General features: G+C 41.9%; 1 protein-coding gene across 2 annotated transcripts in view; it reads right to left on the bottom strand.

Annotated features, from left to right (window-relative positions):
- Positions 1–2,041: 2,041 nt before the first annotated feature.
- The window catches only part of LOC120447231, a 49,916-nt gene continuing 36,830 nt past the window's right edge, over positions 2,042–15,127 (bottom strand). The window contains exons 2-4 of one of the 2 annotated variants that reach the window (XM_039628757.2): positions 7,015–8,031; positions 6,571–6,929; positions 2,042–2,479 (exon numbers count right to left, since the gene is read on the bottom strand). In XM_039628757.2, the coding sequence (XP_039484691.1) occupies positions 2,454–2,479; positions 6,571–6,929; positions 7,015–8,000 (1,371 nt within the window). In that variant the 5' untranslated portion in view covers positions 8,001–8,031 and the 3' untranslated portion in view covers positions 2,042–2,453. Of the gene's footprint in view, positions 2,480–6,304; positions 6,406–6,570; positions 6,930–7,014; positions 8,032–15,127 lie in introns of those variants that run through there. The other variant, XM_039628756.1, reaches the window with a different exon arrangement.

The raw sequence follows: 15,127 nt of genomic DNA on the forward strand, positions 1-15,127 counted from the left end.
TTAGTTTTTCTGATTTGACCATACATATTTGCACAAACAATCAACAAAATAATTAAATGCATTCAAGCATTTTTAATTGTTGTTTGCGCTAATTTCGGTGCTTAGGCGTCCGTCGATTGGCGGCGAGTGGGCGTGGTCGCCGGTAAACAGCCTGCATTATTCATTCGTTTTTGTCGTTGTTCTCCGCCCGGGCCATTTGTCCTTTGGGCTATTTGTTAAAGCCGGCTAAGTGATTCGGCGGTTTGGGGCGAAGTCAATATTAGGCGATCGAGGTAATATTTGCGGAAATATTTGACTTGGGGGAGTTATTACCCAAAACTAGCGAGAAGGAAAGGGGTTGCGAAAGGAGATTCTCATTGCAGAGAAATAACTTAGAATCTATTAAACACAATACTTAACAATTTTATTCACATTTTACTGCTTTGCTGGTTCAACTAGCTAACAGTTAGGGTAATTAATGTGTCCTTTAACATGGCTTTCGTATTTGTTAAAAGGACAATAGTATAAAATTAATTGGGCTTAAAATAGTAAATCACTTATGGAATGATAACAACCACCGCATATCGATTCAAGTCATTTTCTCGAAAATCCAACAATTTATCAGGCCAAACATAGCCATTGAATTCCTGAGCACTTGAAGTTTTCCAGCACGACAACAGAATCATGGCTGAAATGTATCTGTTTGGATACCCCAGCCACTCTGGCGTCCACTTTAGATCTGCAACTGCGTATTTTGTTTGACATCATTGTTGCACATGCCACGTGCTGCAGTTGCACCTGCACCTGTGCCTGCAACATTCGCAACATTGCGGAAAAACGCCCCAAAAAGGCGGCAACATGCAACAGTAGGAGTCGCAAAAAATGCAGCCAGCTGCATGTGCGTGCATAAATTTACAGCTGCCTCTGTTTGGTTGTTGCTGTTTGGTTGTTTCGTTGTTTGCCGTTGCTGTTTGCATCCAGCAATGAAGACATGACACCAACAAAGAACGAGGACACCTCCTGCAATTGCAATGCTCCACTGGCCTTCAGGTGCACTCAGAATTCAGAGAATAACCATTGCATAGTGAATTTAATGCGCAAATTGCAAAATGCGGAAATGAGAACGAACCTTATTTATATAAGATAATAATATATGATCTAACAAAATGATTTGTTGCATGCTAATTAAATCACTTTATTATGCCTAATGATACATATGTAGTTAAAAGATGTTGTTTTAATATTTGGAAACTATATGGTAAAGAATGACTGATACCTAAACATAAAATATCATTTTCCTAAAGTTAATGTTCTGCTTGTTGTAATTCTACTGTGCCTGTAATTAACTGCAGTGCTGTGGCAACTTGGCCATTCTTCCAAATAAATAACTCACGACAAATGTTGCTATTGTTGCCGGTGTTGGTGTTTTCTCGGTGTTTTCCCATTGTTTGACGGAGGCAACAATGCGGCGGCAACAATTATGCGGGGCATTTGGGCAAACCGAAAAGCTGAAAAGACCAACTAATGCAAACAATAGTTGAATGTTTGCCAGCCATTTCATAGGGCGCATATATGACAGACAGCCCGAAAGGAGCAAACACTGAGGGAAGTGGAATCCTGTGGGGGGTGGTAAACATCCTGGGCGGCGGCAAAAAGGATATCGCGTGCGAACAAAAAATCACCATGTAAACACACATCGCACACAAAAGGCGCGATACTGGAGAAAGCTTTCAGGACTCTCGACTAACCATTCCTCCTCCCCTCCCCGCTCCATCCCACCCACTCATGGGCAGGGGGAAGGATACATGTGTACAATAGTCGCCTTCGGGTTGCAGGATCCTGTTGTTCCTGCGCTGTTTTGTTTTATTGTGATTTTTATGATAGTCGTTTTGTTTTGGCATTTTTGGCAAGTATTAGTTCCATACTCCTGTCATCGTCCGATGGCAAATGGAATGCTATTGTGTGCCGTTCGCTTTTCTCTGGGGCTAATAGCCATAATTTCAGAGGGAATTCAGAGGGACGTTGGGGGGTTATTGGATAGTTACACTGAAATACGCATGAATAGATTCGGGTTCTACAAGAACTTTATTTCATATGTTTATTAATACAGTACTATTTCTAACTTTTTGATTTGAACTTCTTACGATCAGCAAACATTAAGTTACAAAAGTTATATATAGTTAAAATTTGTTGAAATTACTCATGTCTTTGTTTTTCATTGTGTGGCAAGCTATTAGAAAACTCTTAATCGGTAGATAAAAATCGTGTTATTTTTCAGAAGATTCTTTGCAGATCAACATATATGAGAGTATTCATTTTAAGTTATTCCGAAAACAACAAGTAAATACACTGTTGCTTCCGCTTTCTCCAGCTTCAGCCTACTTTAATCTCATTATAGTTGCAGGAAAAAGCTATTCATAAATCCATATACTAGTTAGTACTGATGCGTAAAATCCCAACGAAGCGTTCGGAACTTAGGGCTGCTCCTCCTTCTCGGGATCTGCAAGTGCAAGATTATTAAATTAGATACGTTTTTGGTAAGCTTGTTGAGTCAATTATAAGCTAAAGGCAGAGACTGCAGTTCATGCAACGCAGACACAATAATTACAAGACATTTATATTAAGTTTAATTGCATACGTGCGGCAAGTATGGGCTGCCATCCACTACGTATGGAATATGTAAAGCGTTTTATGATTTATGCAACCCCACGAGCTCCTCAAACCCAGAAACAAAATCAACAAATCATTTTTCTGGCCAACGCTGACAGCTGCAATTTTTCACTGCTACCAACTGCGAGCCTCTGGAAGTCATGCAACATTTACAACATTTAGCTGGCCGAAGTGGCGTTCAACTTTAAAATGCATTCCCCAAGCCACCACAATAATTCCCGATTGAAAGCCACCCCGAAAGTGAGCTGGTGCACACAGACTCCCCCGAAAGTCCAAAACCGAATCAATTAAATTCAATTAGGCTCGGTAAAACCACAAGCCAAGTGCATAACCTTATCGGTCAGTGCAAGTGCAACTGCCATTGCAAGTGCAAGTGCAAGTGCAGGATACAAGGATATGAGGGCACACCCAGCGCCAGTTTGATCCCAGTTACACTCCCCGGGCTTAGCTGTCAATCTTATTCTAATTGAAACGCATGCAGAGAGAGCCCTGAAACACAAATTGCCTACGACTCGAATTTCGCATCACAAATTGACTTTTACGCATAAACAATTGATATTCTGCCCAGAATTCCGGTTGAGACTTAACCACCTTTCCACTCCGAAATGTACCCCTTTTTGTGGCAAAATCAACAAGTTAACTGCTCTGCCGCCCGTCATTCAAATGGAGATTGCGAATTTACCCCCTTGGGGGCTATTTGGCTATATGGCATTCAGTGTTTGGTTTCTCACTGTCTAATTGACTGGGAGTGCAGTTCGGAATTTGATTTGCCTCAGGTTGGGGAAATTTAAAATCAGAAAGCAAAACTCAAAGCTCAGGAAACACAATTTCAAATTCTGGCACCAGAATGGGGTTCTTCAATGACGGTTCGGTTTTCATAAATATTAGAGCAAAGACTCTGCATTGCAATAATTTTACACCTTGGGATCTTATATCTATCGATATTCCGATCAATTGTGTATAACATATAGGTTAAAAAGTGATGTTGCGTTGCTTCAAAATATCTAAAAACATTTTTGACAACGTTCGAAGCTTGTAACACATGTTTAATGCCGCAGTGGTGCTCACCTTTTTCAAGCCAAAAATTGTTCGCATTCTCTTGGCTCACAATTTTTGCATAATATTTTCTTTGCACCCCCGGCGCTTTCGTTATCATTGCCTTAATTAATTAAAAAGTTGTTGCACCTTTTTTGGGATCTCTTTGGGTTTTTTGGCGCAAAAAATGTGCACAATTTTTATTTCGCACATGCGAAATTAGCGCTGCTGGCCCCGGCAGCACATGCCTTGTTAAAATATTTGCAAATATTTAAATTGACATTTTTCCGTCATGTTATGACTATGAACAATGTCAATTTAGCTGGATGCCTTGAAGGCCCAAACGTTTTTCTGGTTCCTTTCCTTTCCTCACCTTTTCCTTCCTTTGGGCTTGCCCTTGTTTTGTGAGTTTAAAACTCCAGCGGCGAACACTTTAAGCTGCATTGGCAAAATGCCCGCACACACATCGAGCAACTAATCAAAACAAATTCAATTAAACGACACACGACAAGCCACGACTGGCATCGAATGGTCCTGGAGTTCCCGGAGTTGCGGTCCCTCACTATGTGCATTTATATGTGGAGTATTCCCCACTCCACACTCCCCACTCCCCACTCTTCGTTTCCGAGGCTCCTCCTTTGGCTTATCTGGCAGCACAATCCATTAAAATTGCACATCGTTTACACCAAAAATCAATTCGCCAAAGCATTTAGGCATTACAAATGCCAACCCAGCCACTGGAGCTAGTCCGCAGTCCACAGTCCAGGTTTTTCGGGATCCCGCTTCAAACTGAACGTTGATGGCCATAAATTTCGCATGGGGCCCTCACTCTTTTTTCTCTGTTTGTTTTCTGGCCCCTTGGTCTCTCGGAGTCTGAGTCTGGGCTTTTGCCGGGCTACCAGGCGATAAACGCAGTCCAGTTGGCATAGCTTTGAAATGTATCCGCCAGATACGAGTACTACAAAAGCTGCATTTGTGGAGAGCCAGTCGCAATCTGGGGCCAAGTGGATGGCCAGTTGTTGTCGCTGGTCAGTTGTGGGCAGAGGTGGAGCCGTTGGATACTTCTAGAGGGTTGGAATCTACACAACCACGGATCTACACCTTTTCATATGTTTAATGGCAAAATAATGGCCGAAAAGTACCCCCTTTGAGGCGCCACTGCGTGTGAGCTATGTTTTTGGGTCGTGTGTCTCCTCTGGAGCGGAGTTCTCAAAAGATTGGAGTAGTACTATTGCCTGGTGTACTTTCAGAGGCTTTTGTGGGTATCGCTACAGCAGTTAGGTTTAAAGATCAACTTACTAGGAAAGTTAAAATTAAATAATTAAATTGGATTTTAATTTATTTATTCCCAATCTAATTTGCCTTTTGTGGGTAAAAAAATTATTAAATTAAAGTATTTGAATTTAATAATATTAGGTGAAACTCTGAATATGTATCTTGTGAATTCCCATCCCTGAAACGTCAATCGTCCTCTGTTTCGGACCTTTTGTATGTCAGTGTCACCTCATGCCCGACAAGTTATGTCTATCGAAATCACAGAAAGCCTGCAGGAGGACAACCATAAGGAGACTCAAATCCAATCCGAGTATCGACGGCAGCACAAATGCATGTGGAGCGCCGATGTGGATGGATGGTGGTGTTCGGTGGCGTCCCAAGTGGTCAGTGGTTCGATTCCAGTGGTGTCAGTTCGTCGTGCGTTTTATTAGTGGCAACTCAAACAGCAAATTGAGATTAGAAGCCAGTCCACGACTGACTGAGTAAGTGAGGCCATGAGTTATGGGCTGCATTAAAGCGCATCAGAAAAATAAGAAACGTAGTAGGAGAAGCGGATTCCAAAATGCCACCCATTAGGTCCTTAAACTGGGTGACAACTGATAAGGAGTTGCGGATAGTACTTAAACGACGAACTACAGCTTTTACTATAGAACAAATATAGAGTTTAATATATTTTTCTTTAGAAATGTTTTGCTCTCAAAAACTCCTAATTCATTTATTTAATAGTATGCTACATTATGATTTCATTCAGCTTTTATCTTATCTGCATCTAGTTACGCGTTCTTTGAATTGAATTATTTTAAGCACCCATTTAAAACGCTTAGAGGTCTTTAGGCCACCCCAAAGAACTCCTTTCTCCATTCACAGAAATTTACATTTGATTGCTGTTCAATCAACTCTCATCGCTGGCGACCCACAGAGTTCAACATGTGATATCCTTGACATTTATGAGATGTTGGCTCTGTGGGACCCCGCTCCCCTATACAACGTAACATGTTAGATCAACAACACGAAATGACAGATATTATTTGCATAACACTGAAACATTCTTCATGATTTTTTTGTACTTATCCCTGTTGCTTCTGTCGGTTACTGGATTTTTTGTAACTTAAATGATAGCAATCTGAAATGTTTTTCGCTTTCCCCTCGCAACCCGCATAATTCACTTGATATTCCTCATCTGACTTTCACTTACAATCCATTCCAGCCCTCGATGGATGAAATGGAAGGGAAATAAAGGGAAGACAACATTAGGCCTTATTACATTTGACATGTTGCTGCCTGGAAAAGTTTTCTTTCATTTTCGAGGCAACCCACCCCTCGGCTACAAATCAAAAGATAAATTGTTTTTCTTCATGATTTATATATAACAACGTTCTGTTGACTTCGCACCAACCTCCTCCAACTTTCTTTCCTTATCATTGAGTCGGCGGCGTTGAAAGCGAGCTACAAATATTAATATTGTTTGTATTTCATGCGCTATCTGCTTTTTATTTCGTTTTCAATTTGGCCATGTCTGACTTGGAAGGGAAGTCGCATGTCAAATTTAATATAAATTATTGGCGAAAAATCACTGGAATGGGATGAAAGTTGTATCTTGGCTCTACTCACATTCCTTGGCCCTTTTCCAGGAGTGCGTGGGCATCGCCTTCAGCTGATTCTCGTACGCCTTCTTGGCCAGCACATCCTTCGCCTTCGGATTCGGCTTGTTGCAGTTCTCCGAGTCGGCAAAGTGGTCCAGATACTCATCTCGCTTGCAGTAGATGCACACCCCGTAGATATACTCCTCCTCGCAGATTGTGGCATTCGTGGATCGGGCCCAGTCCGCATTATTTTTCGCCGCCTTGAAGAGCTTGCCCACGTAGATGTGGGCAGTTGGTATGGGGGTGAAGGCATTCAGGGCAATGGTGGTTATCGGGTTGTGCTCCAAGTTAAGAACCTGCAGGTTCTTTAACTTGTCAAAGAGGCCGCTGGAAATGGGGGATTCAGAATGTCATTTTATGGTTAATGATTTTCTATTTGAAGAGTTTTAACAAAACTGTAATAACAACTAACCTCTGAATGCGATCCAAGTTATTGAACGCCAAGTGAATCTCCAGAATCAAAGGAGTGTTCCTGAACAGCTGATCGGGCAGCCTGGCGATATTGTTCCTTTCCAATCTCAGAGTAAGCAGCTTCTTTTGCACCTTGAGGAAGTCCTTGCTCAAATAGCTGATGTTACTCCTTATTCCAATGTATGCCAACTGCTCCGACATCCAGAACAGCTCGGTTGGCACATTGTCACCACAGTTAAAGAGCTCGATGGACTGAAGCTCGGTCATGTGCCAGAGTTCCTGAGGTCCAAAGGCGGACATTTCGACACTGCTGTTCTTGGCATCGCAGTCGATCATCAGATGCTTGAGCTTCGATTGCTTGGCAAATATTGCACCCGACACTTTGCCTAAATTCTTGACCACAATTTCCAGATGGGTTAGGTTTTTCAGAGGATGCAAAATGTTGCCGGGTAAGTCACTGCTGCCCTTTAAGGAGAGCTGTTGAAGCGCGGGCAGGTTTTCCAAGAAATTCTCAGGCAGCGTAGACTTGAATCCAATGATGGAGACTTTCTTGAGACTCTCGTGGTCCGTGTAGTGCTGCTGCAGGACCTCTCCTCGATCAGTTTTCTTGGGATCGAAATAGTTGAATATCTCCAGTTCGGTGTAGTTGCTAACACCCAGCTTACTGAGCAAGTACTTGATGCTTTGTGCATTTGGAATGGCACAGTTTTGAACGATAAGTGAACCGATATTGCCCACCTTAAGAGGCGGTATATAGCCGAATCCCCTGGCATCGAAAATGCTGCAGCTAATGCCGTACAGCTGCACATTGTCACTGTGCAGTTGAAGGTTTTCGCACTTGATCTCCTGCTCCTGGCACTCGCAGAGATTTGGCTCCTTGACCAGTGCCTCACAGCCCGCCTTGGTCACATAACTAGGAGTGATCACTGTGGCATTCTCCTGCCACGACGGCGCAATTAGGGACAGCAAAAGAAGTAGCCACCACATCCTGAGGCTGGCACTCCGAGCAGACTGATTGCTGTAAGGCAGGAGCAGAGGATTTTAAAATTAGTTTTTACGATCCAACAGCTGCTCCCGAGGCAGTATCTACAGATACTTTACTACTGCTATGTGCATCTTTCTCTTTGCGTCTGGATTTCCTGCAGGTAGCACGCATTTCCCTGGAAGTGCTGCTGCTTCTGCTGCTGCTGCGTTTTTCCTCCTGGCCGAAGACGCCGCCCCCCATTTTACACCCAAAGGCCGGCTGCCATTTTACACAAATTTGATTACCCGGGGCCGGTCAGGTAAACCCCCTGCCGTTTCCCTCCCGCCTTTCGCTCTACCTGCTCGCTTAATGGCCCATAATTTACTACGCAACTCGCCCGATTTGTGCATAATATTAAACCATTTTGAATTCGCCATGCAACAAAAATCGAAAAATCAAAAAAATCGAAGGCAAAAAAAGCGGCAACAAAATGACTTAAATTGCCATTTGCGCTGCCTTCGGTGGAGTTATTTTTTGACTTGGCGAGGACTTCGGGGTTTTTCGGGGAGTGCGAGATGATCTGTACGCAAAGGCAGCGGCGTGAATCCAAAAGAGTGGGTCTGATAACAGTTGAAAATGCGCGATTTTACATACGAATTGCAGGCCGCAGATGAAGAAGCGAATGGGAGCGATCTGAGAAGCGTTTAAGAAAGTGGGCTTGAATAGTGGAAAAATGTGCTGGATATAAGTTAAAGTTTTTGAATCACTTGGATCTAGAATTCTGATGTAGTATTAAGTATTCAATACGTAAGTACATTTTATATATTGAAAGAAAAATATGGCAAATAAATGTAAAGCCATCAAAAGATATACTGGATAATTAAGGGAATTTTTTAGAGTTGGTATGTTGACTTTGTGCAATTGCTAACCCACTGTGCCTCCTATCCGAGATTATTCATATCAAGCTCTTCCCACCTCATCGTCATCGCCATCGCCATCGCCATCCTCAGCCACAACCTTATCCCAAACCACTTTGAACATCCTGAAGTGCAATTTCAGTCCGGGGCGCTGTTGATCTTATTTCTGGTGCGCGAAACTGGGACTTCGACTGGCTGCTGCTGCTCGATTGCGAACAAATTACGATTCATTCTGGTTTTCAGTTTCATTACAAATGCAAAAATGCAAAATGCAAAATGCAAAATGGCAAGCCGGCCATTATCTCTGAGACCCAGGATGGTATGGCCTGGGTCGAAATGGTATGGGATGGGATGGGATGTCTGTCTGTCTGTTGATCGATGATCGCTGTGGCCGCCGATGATCAAGTTTTGTGTATCGTTTGAGGCGTACATGCGTAAGTGCCTTTGATCCCCTCCCCCCCCCCCCCCCCTCTGAGATCGGCCCTCCTCCTGCAGCAGTTGCATTCACAGATCGGGGCCAATGCATTTGAATTTGTCTGGCCGGCAGCCAAATCGATCGACAACCAATCAGCCCCAGTCCAGTTCGGTCAGCCATCATGCCAGTTTCGCAGTCTGCTCATGTGCACTCAGAGAAATTACGCTCTCATAATCATAATAAAAAATACTACTGAATTACAAATTAGAAATTGCAGTGAATTTGTCAAAAGATAAGTAAATGGGTAACTTATGTTTATTTAAACTCTTCTACTTTTACATCATTATTTGTTGAGGTATTTAAATAATTTGTTTCTTGGGCTTCAGAAGGTTTCTGTTCATATTAAATCATATCAAACATATATATTAAGTTAAGATATACCTTTTATGCATATTTATTTTATATCAGTGCCATTTGGAAGAGCTGCTTCTGCTGCTGGCAGTGGCAAACATTTCATTTTTCACGATCCACGAACAGTCTCTCGTATTCCCAAGAGCTAAATCAATAAATTACGTGACAGGCATGCAGAAAACCTGATGCCTCCAACTTTGCGTTGGCTTTGGCTTCAAGACCACTTCTTGATCGCCGTTTGCGTTTTGCTTCGTTTTGATTGAATCAATCAAAAACTTGTGCATTTATATGAAAAGTATTAAGCAGTGAGGACGGCCAGCAAAATGAAGAATGAATACCCTGAAGTGTATGAATAAATTAAAAAATGATATGTCAGGAAAGGCAGGATATGTTTGTGGAATGAAAAACGGAAGGTTATTAACCTCTTGCATGGGTGTAAGAATTATGTAAAGTGCTATTTGCAAGTAAATAAAATAAGGTGTTAAGCTATTTAAAGAATTTACATGTTTCTTAGCTTTTCCATCTGGGCAATCTATATAGTGTTCCAGTTTCAAACATGCTAGTAGTTATATTTATAATTTTATTTATACTTTTTTGAATACCTATTCTCTCATCCTTAATCAGAGTAGAGTATTGAATGCATGTCGGTGAGCATGGATCATACATATATCGTTTGCAGATCTTCTGGCGCTGCCATAACATAAGTTATTATTATGTCTTGCCCAATGGCCGGACCAGATATATTTTCCGTTCGCCATTTACCTCACTTTGCCATCTTGGTAAGTTCGCATTAAATTTGATTGGTTTCCATTTGTTGAGAGCAGGAAATGCTCAATAAAGTTCTTAACTCGGTTTAATTAACTTTGACAAATTGAACTCTGAGCAAAATGTTTTCCGAAAAGTAATCGAATTAAAGCCGAAGGAAAAGTCATTCTTCGATTTGCGAGTGCTGCTCTTTCAATTAGTAATAAATAATTTGGGTTGGTTGAAAAGTTTTACGCCAGCTAAGCGATGCATAATCCTTGAAAGGGCAGGGCACCAGCAAAGTTCAGGAAGCCAAGGACTCGGGCCCAAAAAGTCTCAGAAAGTGGAAACCAAACCGGGGCAGGACACTCTTTCTGTTAATACCGCTCCATTGTGCGCCAAAATCTTCATTGATTTTGATTTCTTGTACCGAGGAAAATCGCCTTAGGCCAAAACTTTCGCCCACCACAGGAGTATTTACCATTTTGCAGGACGGACAGGCAAATAAATGGTCATAATCCTGGCCAGACAAAGGCTACTGTTCCTGCTCCTGCTCCTGCTCCTGCTCTTGCTCCTCCACCTTAACCCACAGCCCATAACTCATGTCTGTGCTATTTTGGGGGAGTTCCTGCTGCTCCTGACTCTTTTATGCGTTTTACATTTGATTTATTCCACATGCAAATTGCGGTATATTCTCGCAGTACAAAAATTAAGTTGTTGGAAATGTTTTATTCCGAGAAACGTTTTGCGTCTCGCCGCGACTAAATAATAATTCGCCTCAAATTCAAATGCGCACGTTTCACAAAGAATACAGAGTACAGAGTACAAAAAAGCCATAACATAGCCCAAGGCGCCCCCATATCGTGAGTTCTTATATAAATGGGGGGTAGAACTCGCCCCTTCCCAAACTCCTTTGCCCCGGGACACAACCCGCTCTTCCCATCTCCCAAGTAAATGTAAATGTAAATGCATGAAATTGAATACCAGGCCCACAAGAATATTTTTGACAGAGTAACCGAGAACCATCATCTCTATTTGGCATTGTAGTTATCCAATGGCTCGGCATTTCTGTTTATTTATGTGTTTGCGCCTATTTATTTATTTTAATTAAAAGGGGCACGTGTTGCTGTTTTCTTGTTTTCTTTTTGCCACGGCAACATTACGCCCGGAGAAATTGGCGATGGAAAATCGGAAGGCATGTGGCTGAAAGGTGTGGTCCCTTTTTTGGGAGTGGGTGGGAACGGGTTGTGGCAAGTGCAACGCAGAGTTGTATCAATGACAACCCTGAACTTTCATCAATATTTAATACTGTTTGCGGAGGTACATGAAAAATTAATTAACCTGTGTTATTTGTCGAAGCTTTCAATAGAATAATAAACCAAGCTTATTTCAATTGTGTTTTTTGCAAATTTAAATTGTAAGAAAAAGAAAGAATCGGCTGCTTGAAACCTCTTTTATTTTGGCGGACTCAGTTGAAGACTTCATTTCATCACGTGATTTCACCCTTGGAAATCGAAACTATTAAAAGTGACAGCAATGACGACATTGTTTTCCATTTCACAGCTTTTCGAAAGGTCAGTGCTTTCCACCCCGTAATTTTGATCGCCCATTCAATCGAATAGACAACTGCCAACTGTCATTAAACTGCAGCAAATGAACATCAAACGAGTGTCAAAACAAACAGAGGTCCTTCGGCGTGGATAATTTAACTGACTAAGCCGAGAAGAAATGGCCAGCAAATAGTAATAAACAGGGGAAAAGCGACAGGACGAGGGAGCAGCAACAATCAGAACAACTAATTAAATGCCACAACCCCCACGGAAAACAAGCAGACAAAGTCGGAGTCAAAGTTTCTCGACTCGTTTTCATTACGAGTTAATTTGAATGTAAATGAACAGAGGAGTGAACGGCTCCACCGCTTTTGGGGAGTGGGAATAGCTAAAATGTTTGGCTAATGTTTCAATTAAGAAGACAGTGAAAAATTTAATTTTCTTTCATTTGGCCTGGCCTGTGCCACCCAAGCTAGTGCTAGAAGTTCTCCGTTTGAAGGCGGGCAGTGAATTTCATCTGGACTGTTGTTGTCCCGGGTGATGTTCACAAGGAATTTCAATGTTCCACTCATAATTTCATATAATTTCCATTAATTGTATGAAATTAATGCCGCTGGCTTTGAGGCCGAGTCATCTGCACAGAGAAAAACGTGGGTTTCAACAAAATTGGCACTACATAAATATTTACTGGGAAACGTGTTATTATTGTGGTACAGTACTGACTGTGATTTGCTCTTTAAGATATGTATTAATGTGTATATATTATTTTAATTGCTTTTTTGTATGATAATTTTAATTTTAATTATAGGGTAGGCCTCATTTAGATGAATAACATTTGTTCTAATGCCTTTAGAGCATTGTACCTCTGTAATATTTTAAATATCTCCCTTTAATAAATAAAGGCTTCTTAGATATTAGTTTAGAAACATGATACATAATAAACAAATGTCTACAAGTTTTTTTTTAATTTTTTCCGTGTGGATATTCAGCTGCATCGTGCTTTTGGCTCGTCGCTCGTTGGCCACTCCAGTAGCCATTTTTATGATTTTCTACGCACTTTGGCCATGGCTGGCTTGGAAACTGTCTATGCTAATTTCCCAGTTTTGATGACTAGTCGGCTACCAGCGAGCTACTGGCAACGGCTACCTTTCATTTGGCTGTAACCAACCGCATAACCACGATCACCATCAATCCTCCGATCTTGGGTCCTGAGCACCGCCTTTTGCTTTGCATAGATCACTCAAGGGCATCGCTACATAGCTTTTGTTCTGCTCGTGTTCGGTCGGGGTATCAAGGAGTATCGAGTATCGAGTATCCATCATCGTCATCATCATTTTCATCATTTCCATCAGCAACGTCCCCGTCTGGGCCATGGTCAATTCCCAGCTGAGGCCGCGCTGCAACATGGCTAGTTACGCCCCATTTTGACTGGGCAATTGTCATGGACACGGCGTGGAAATCAGACTGATGTGAACATATTTTTTTGAGTGGGTAGATGGGGAATGTTTCTTCGGGCTACTAAATGGGTTAGCAGAAATCGAGTGAAAGAGACAGTAAAATATTGGAAAAATGCTTCAGCTCTAAAAACGAATTGGGCTGTAACGATTCCAGGAAGATTAATCCAACTATTAAATAACGATGGCGTGTCCCTTTTCAAATGGTATTATTTATTATTTCCCATTGAAATCAGGTATTTATATTGGTTCCTACTCCCTTTATCTAATCCGGAGCTCAAGCTCCTTTGCAGTCATTTCCCTTCTGCACACTCAGCACAAATTGCAATCAAAGTCCTCCCCGTCCAGTAAACCCTTGGTCCTCTTCAGCCACCGACTTTTTAGCACTTCAAATTGGCAAACAAACAAACTCACGTTCAAATGAAATGTGAGCATAAACAGAAAATTTTTCACACAGCGCTGGCATCGCTTGCATTCCCCTCGTCCTTTTTTGCTTTTTGAAGCCAGCTCGTGTGCAATGGTAAACAAACTTGAAAAGCAAACCGAAAAGCAAAAGCGGAAATGTTGCGCATACGTCGTGTTGCACGTACAAGGAGATGAAGAGAAAGCAGCAGAAGCCGCTGAATAAGAGCAATGAGCAGAGAAATGCGAATCGCACAGGACGAAGGAAGAGGAATTGGAAGGAAGAGGACGTGGCATCACTTGACACGCAAATATGCATAAACAAGGCATGAATATTCATACTCACAGCAGACACTTCGCCCCGTCTCTCTTGCTCCCCGTAGCAGCTAGCATCTTGAAAAGGACTCGCGTCCTCGTCCTGGTGCCCATATCTCGTTTAGAGATGAAATGCAATGCGCATTGAAAAATTTGCCCGCAAAAAATGTTTGCACAAGCCGAGGTGAGTGAACCGAAAAGCAGAGCAGACTGCAGGCACAGTGGTAATGCCAAACTTTCAAGTTGGGAAAAGCTTAATGGAACCATAATATGAACTGTTATCATTCACTCATAAATATTTATCGTTGAAAGGTTCCTATTTGTACACAATTATTAGTTTGTTCACGCTATTCATAATTTTCTATGCACTGGTTACACTAATACCATTTTCATTTGTATCTATTTGACAGTTTTATTCACTGTAGGGTACATGTACTTTATAGAATTCTTTATATCAGATATTGAGTGACTACTGTTTGCCCACATAATATGCAATTTTCACACATTTGAATGAATGAGTGAATGTTTGCCAGTGTTTGTTTAGCCATTCACGAAAAGAGACAAAATGCAAGCGGGTCATTCACTTTGGTCTGCAACTCCGTCACCCTTTCCCTGCCTTTTCAGCTTTCCGAGAAGGACTTTAGAGAAATTTCAACTGCTTAGGCAACAATCATAAATCCCTGTCAATCACACTCGGCTGTCATCATCATCAAAACAGTCATCAGCGCTCTAGATAGGCCGTGTAGTTGCGACTTATCCTGCGACTTTTGTGACTTGTGACTTGGCTAAGCGGAACTGATTACGCCGCCTTCTGTTGCGACGTCATCGATTTGGCTGCGTGACAAAAATGCCGCCTTATTTTTTGTTTTCTGCTGTTTCGGTGTCATTTATATGATGCTCCGAATTTGACAGCTGCGTGGTGGATCGATTCCGGGGGTGCGA

Source organism: Drosophila santomea, chromosome 2R (genome assembly GCF_016746245.2).
Source record: "Drosophila santomea strain STO CAGO 1482 chromosome 2R, Prin_Dsan_1.1, whole genome shotgun sequence".
Taxonomy (NCBI): Eukaryota; Metazoa; Arthropoda; class Insecta; order Diptera; family Drosophilidae; genus Drosophila; species Drosophila santomea.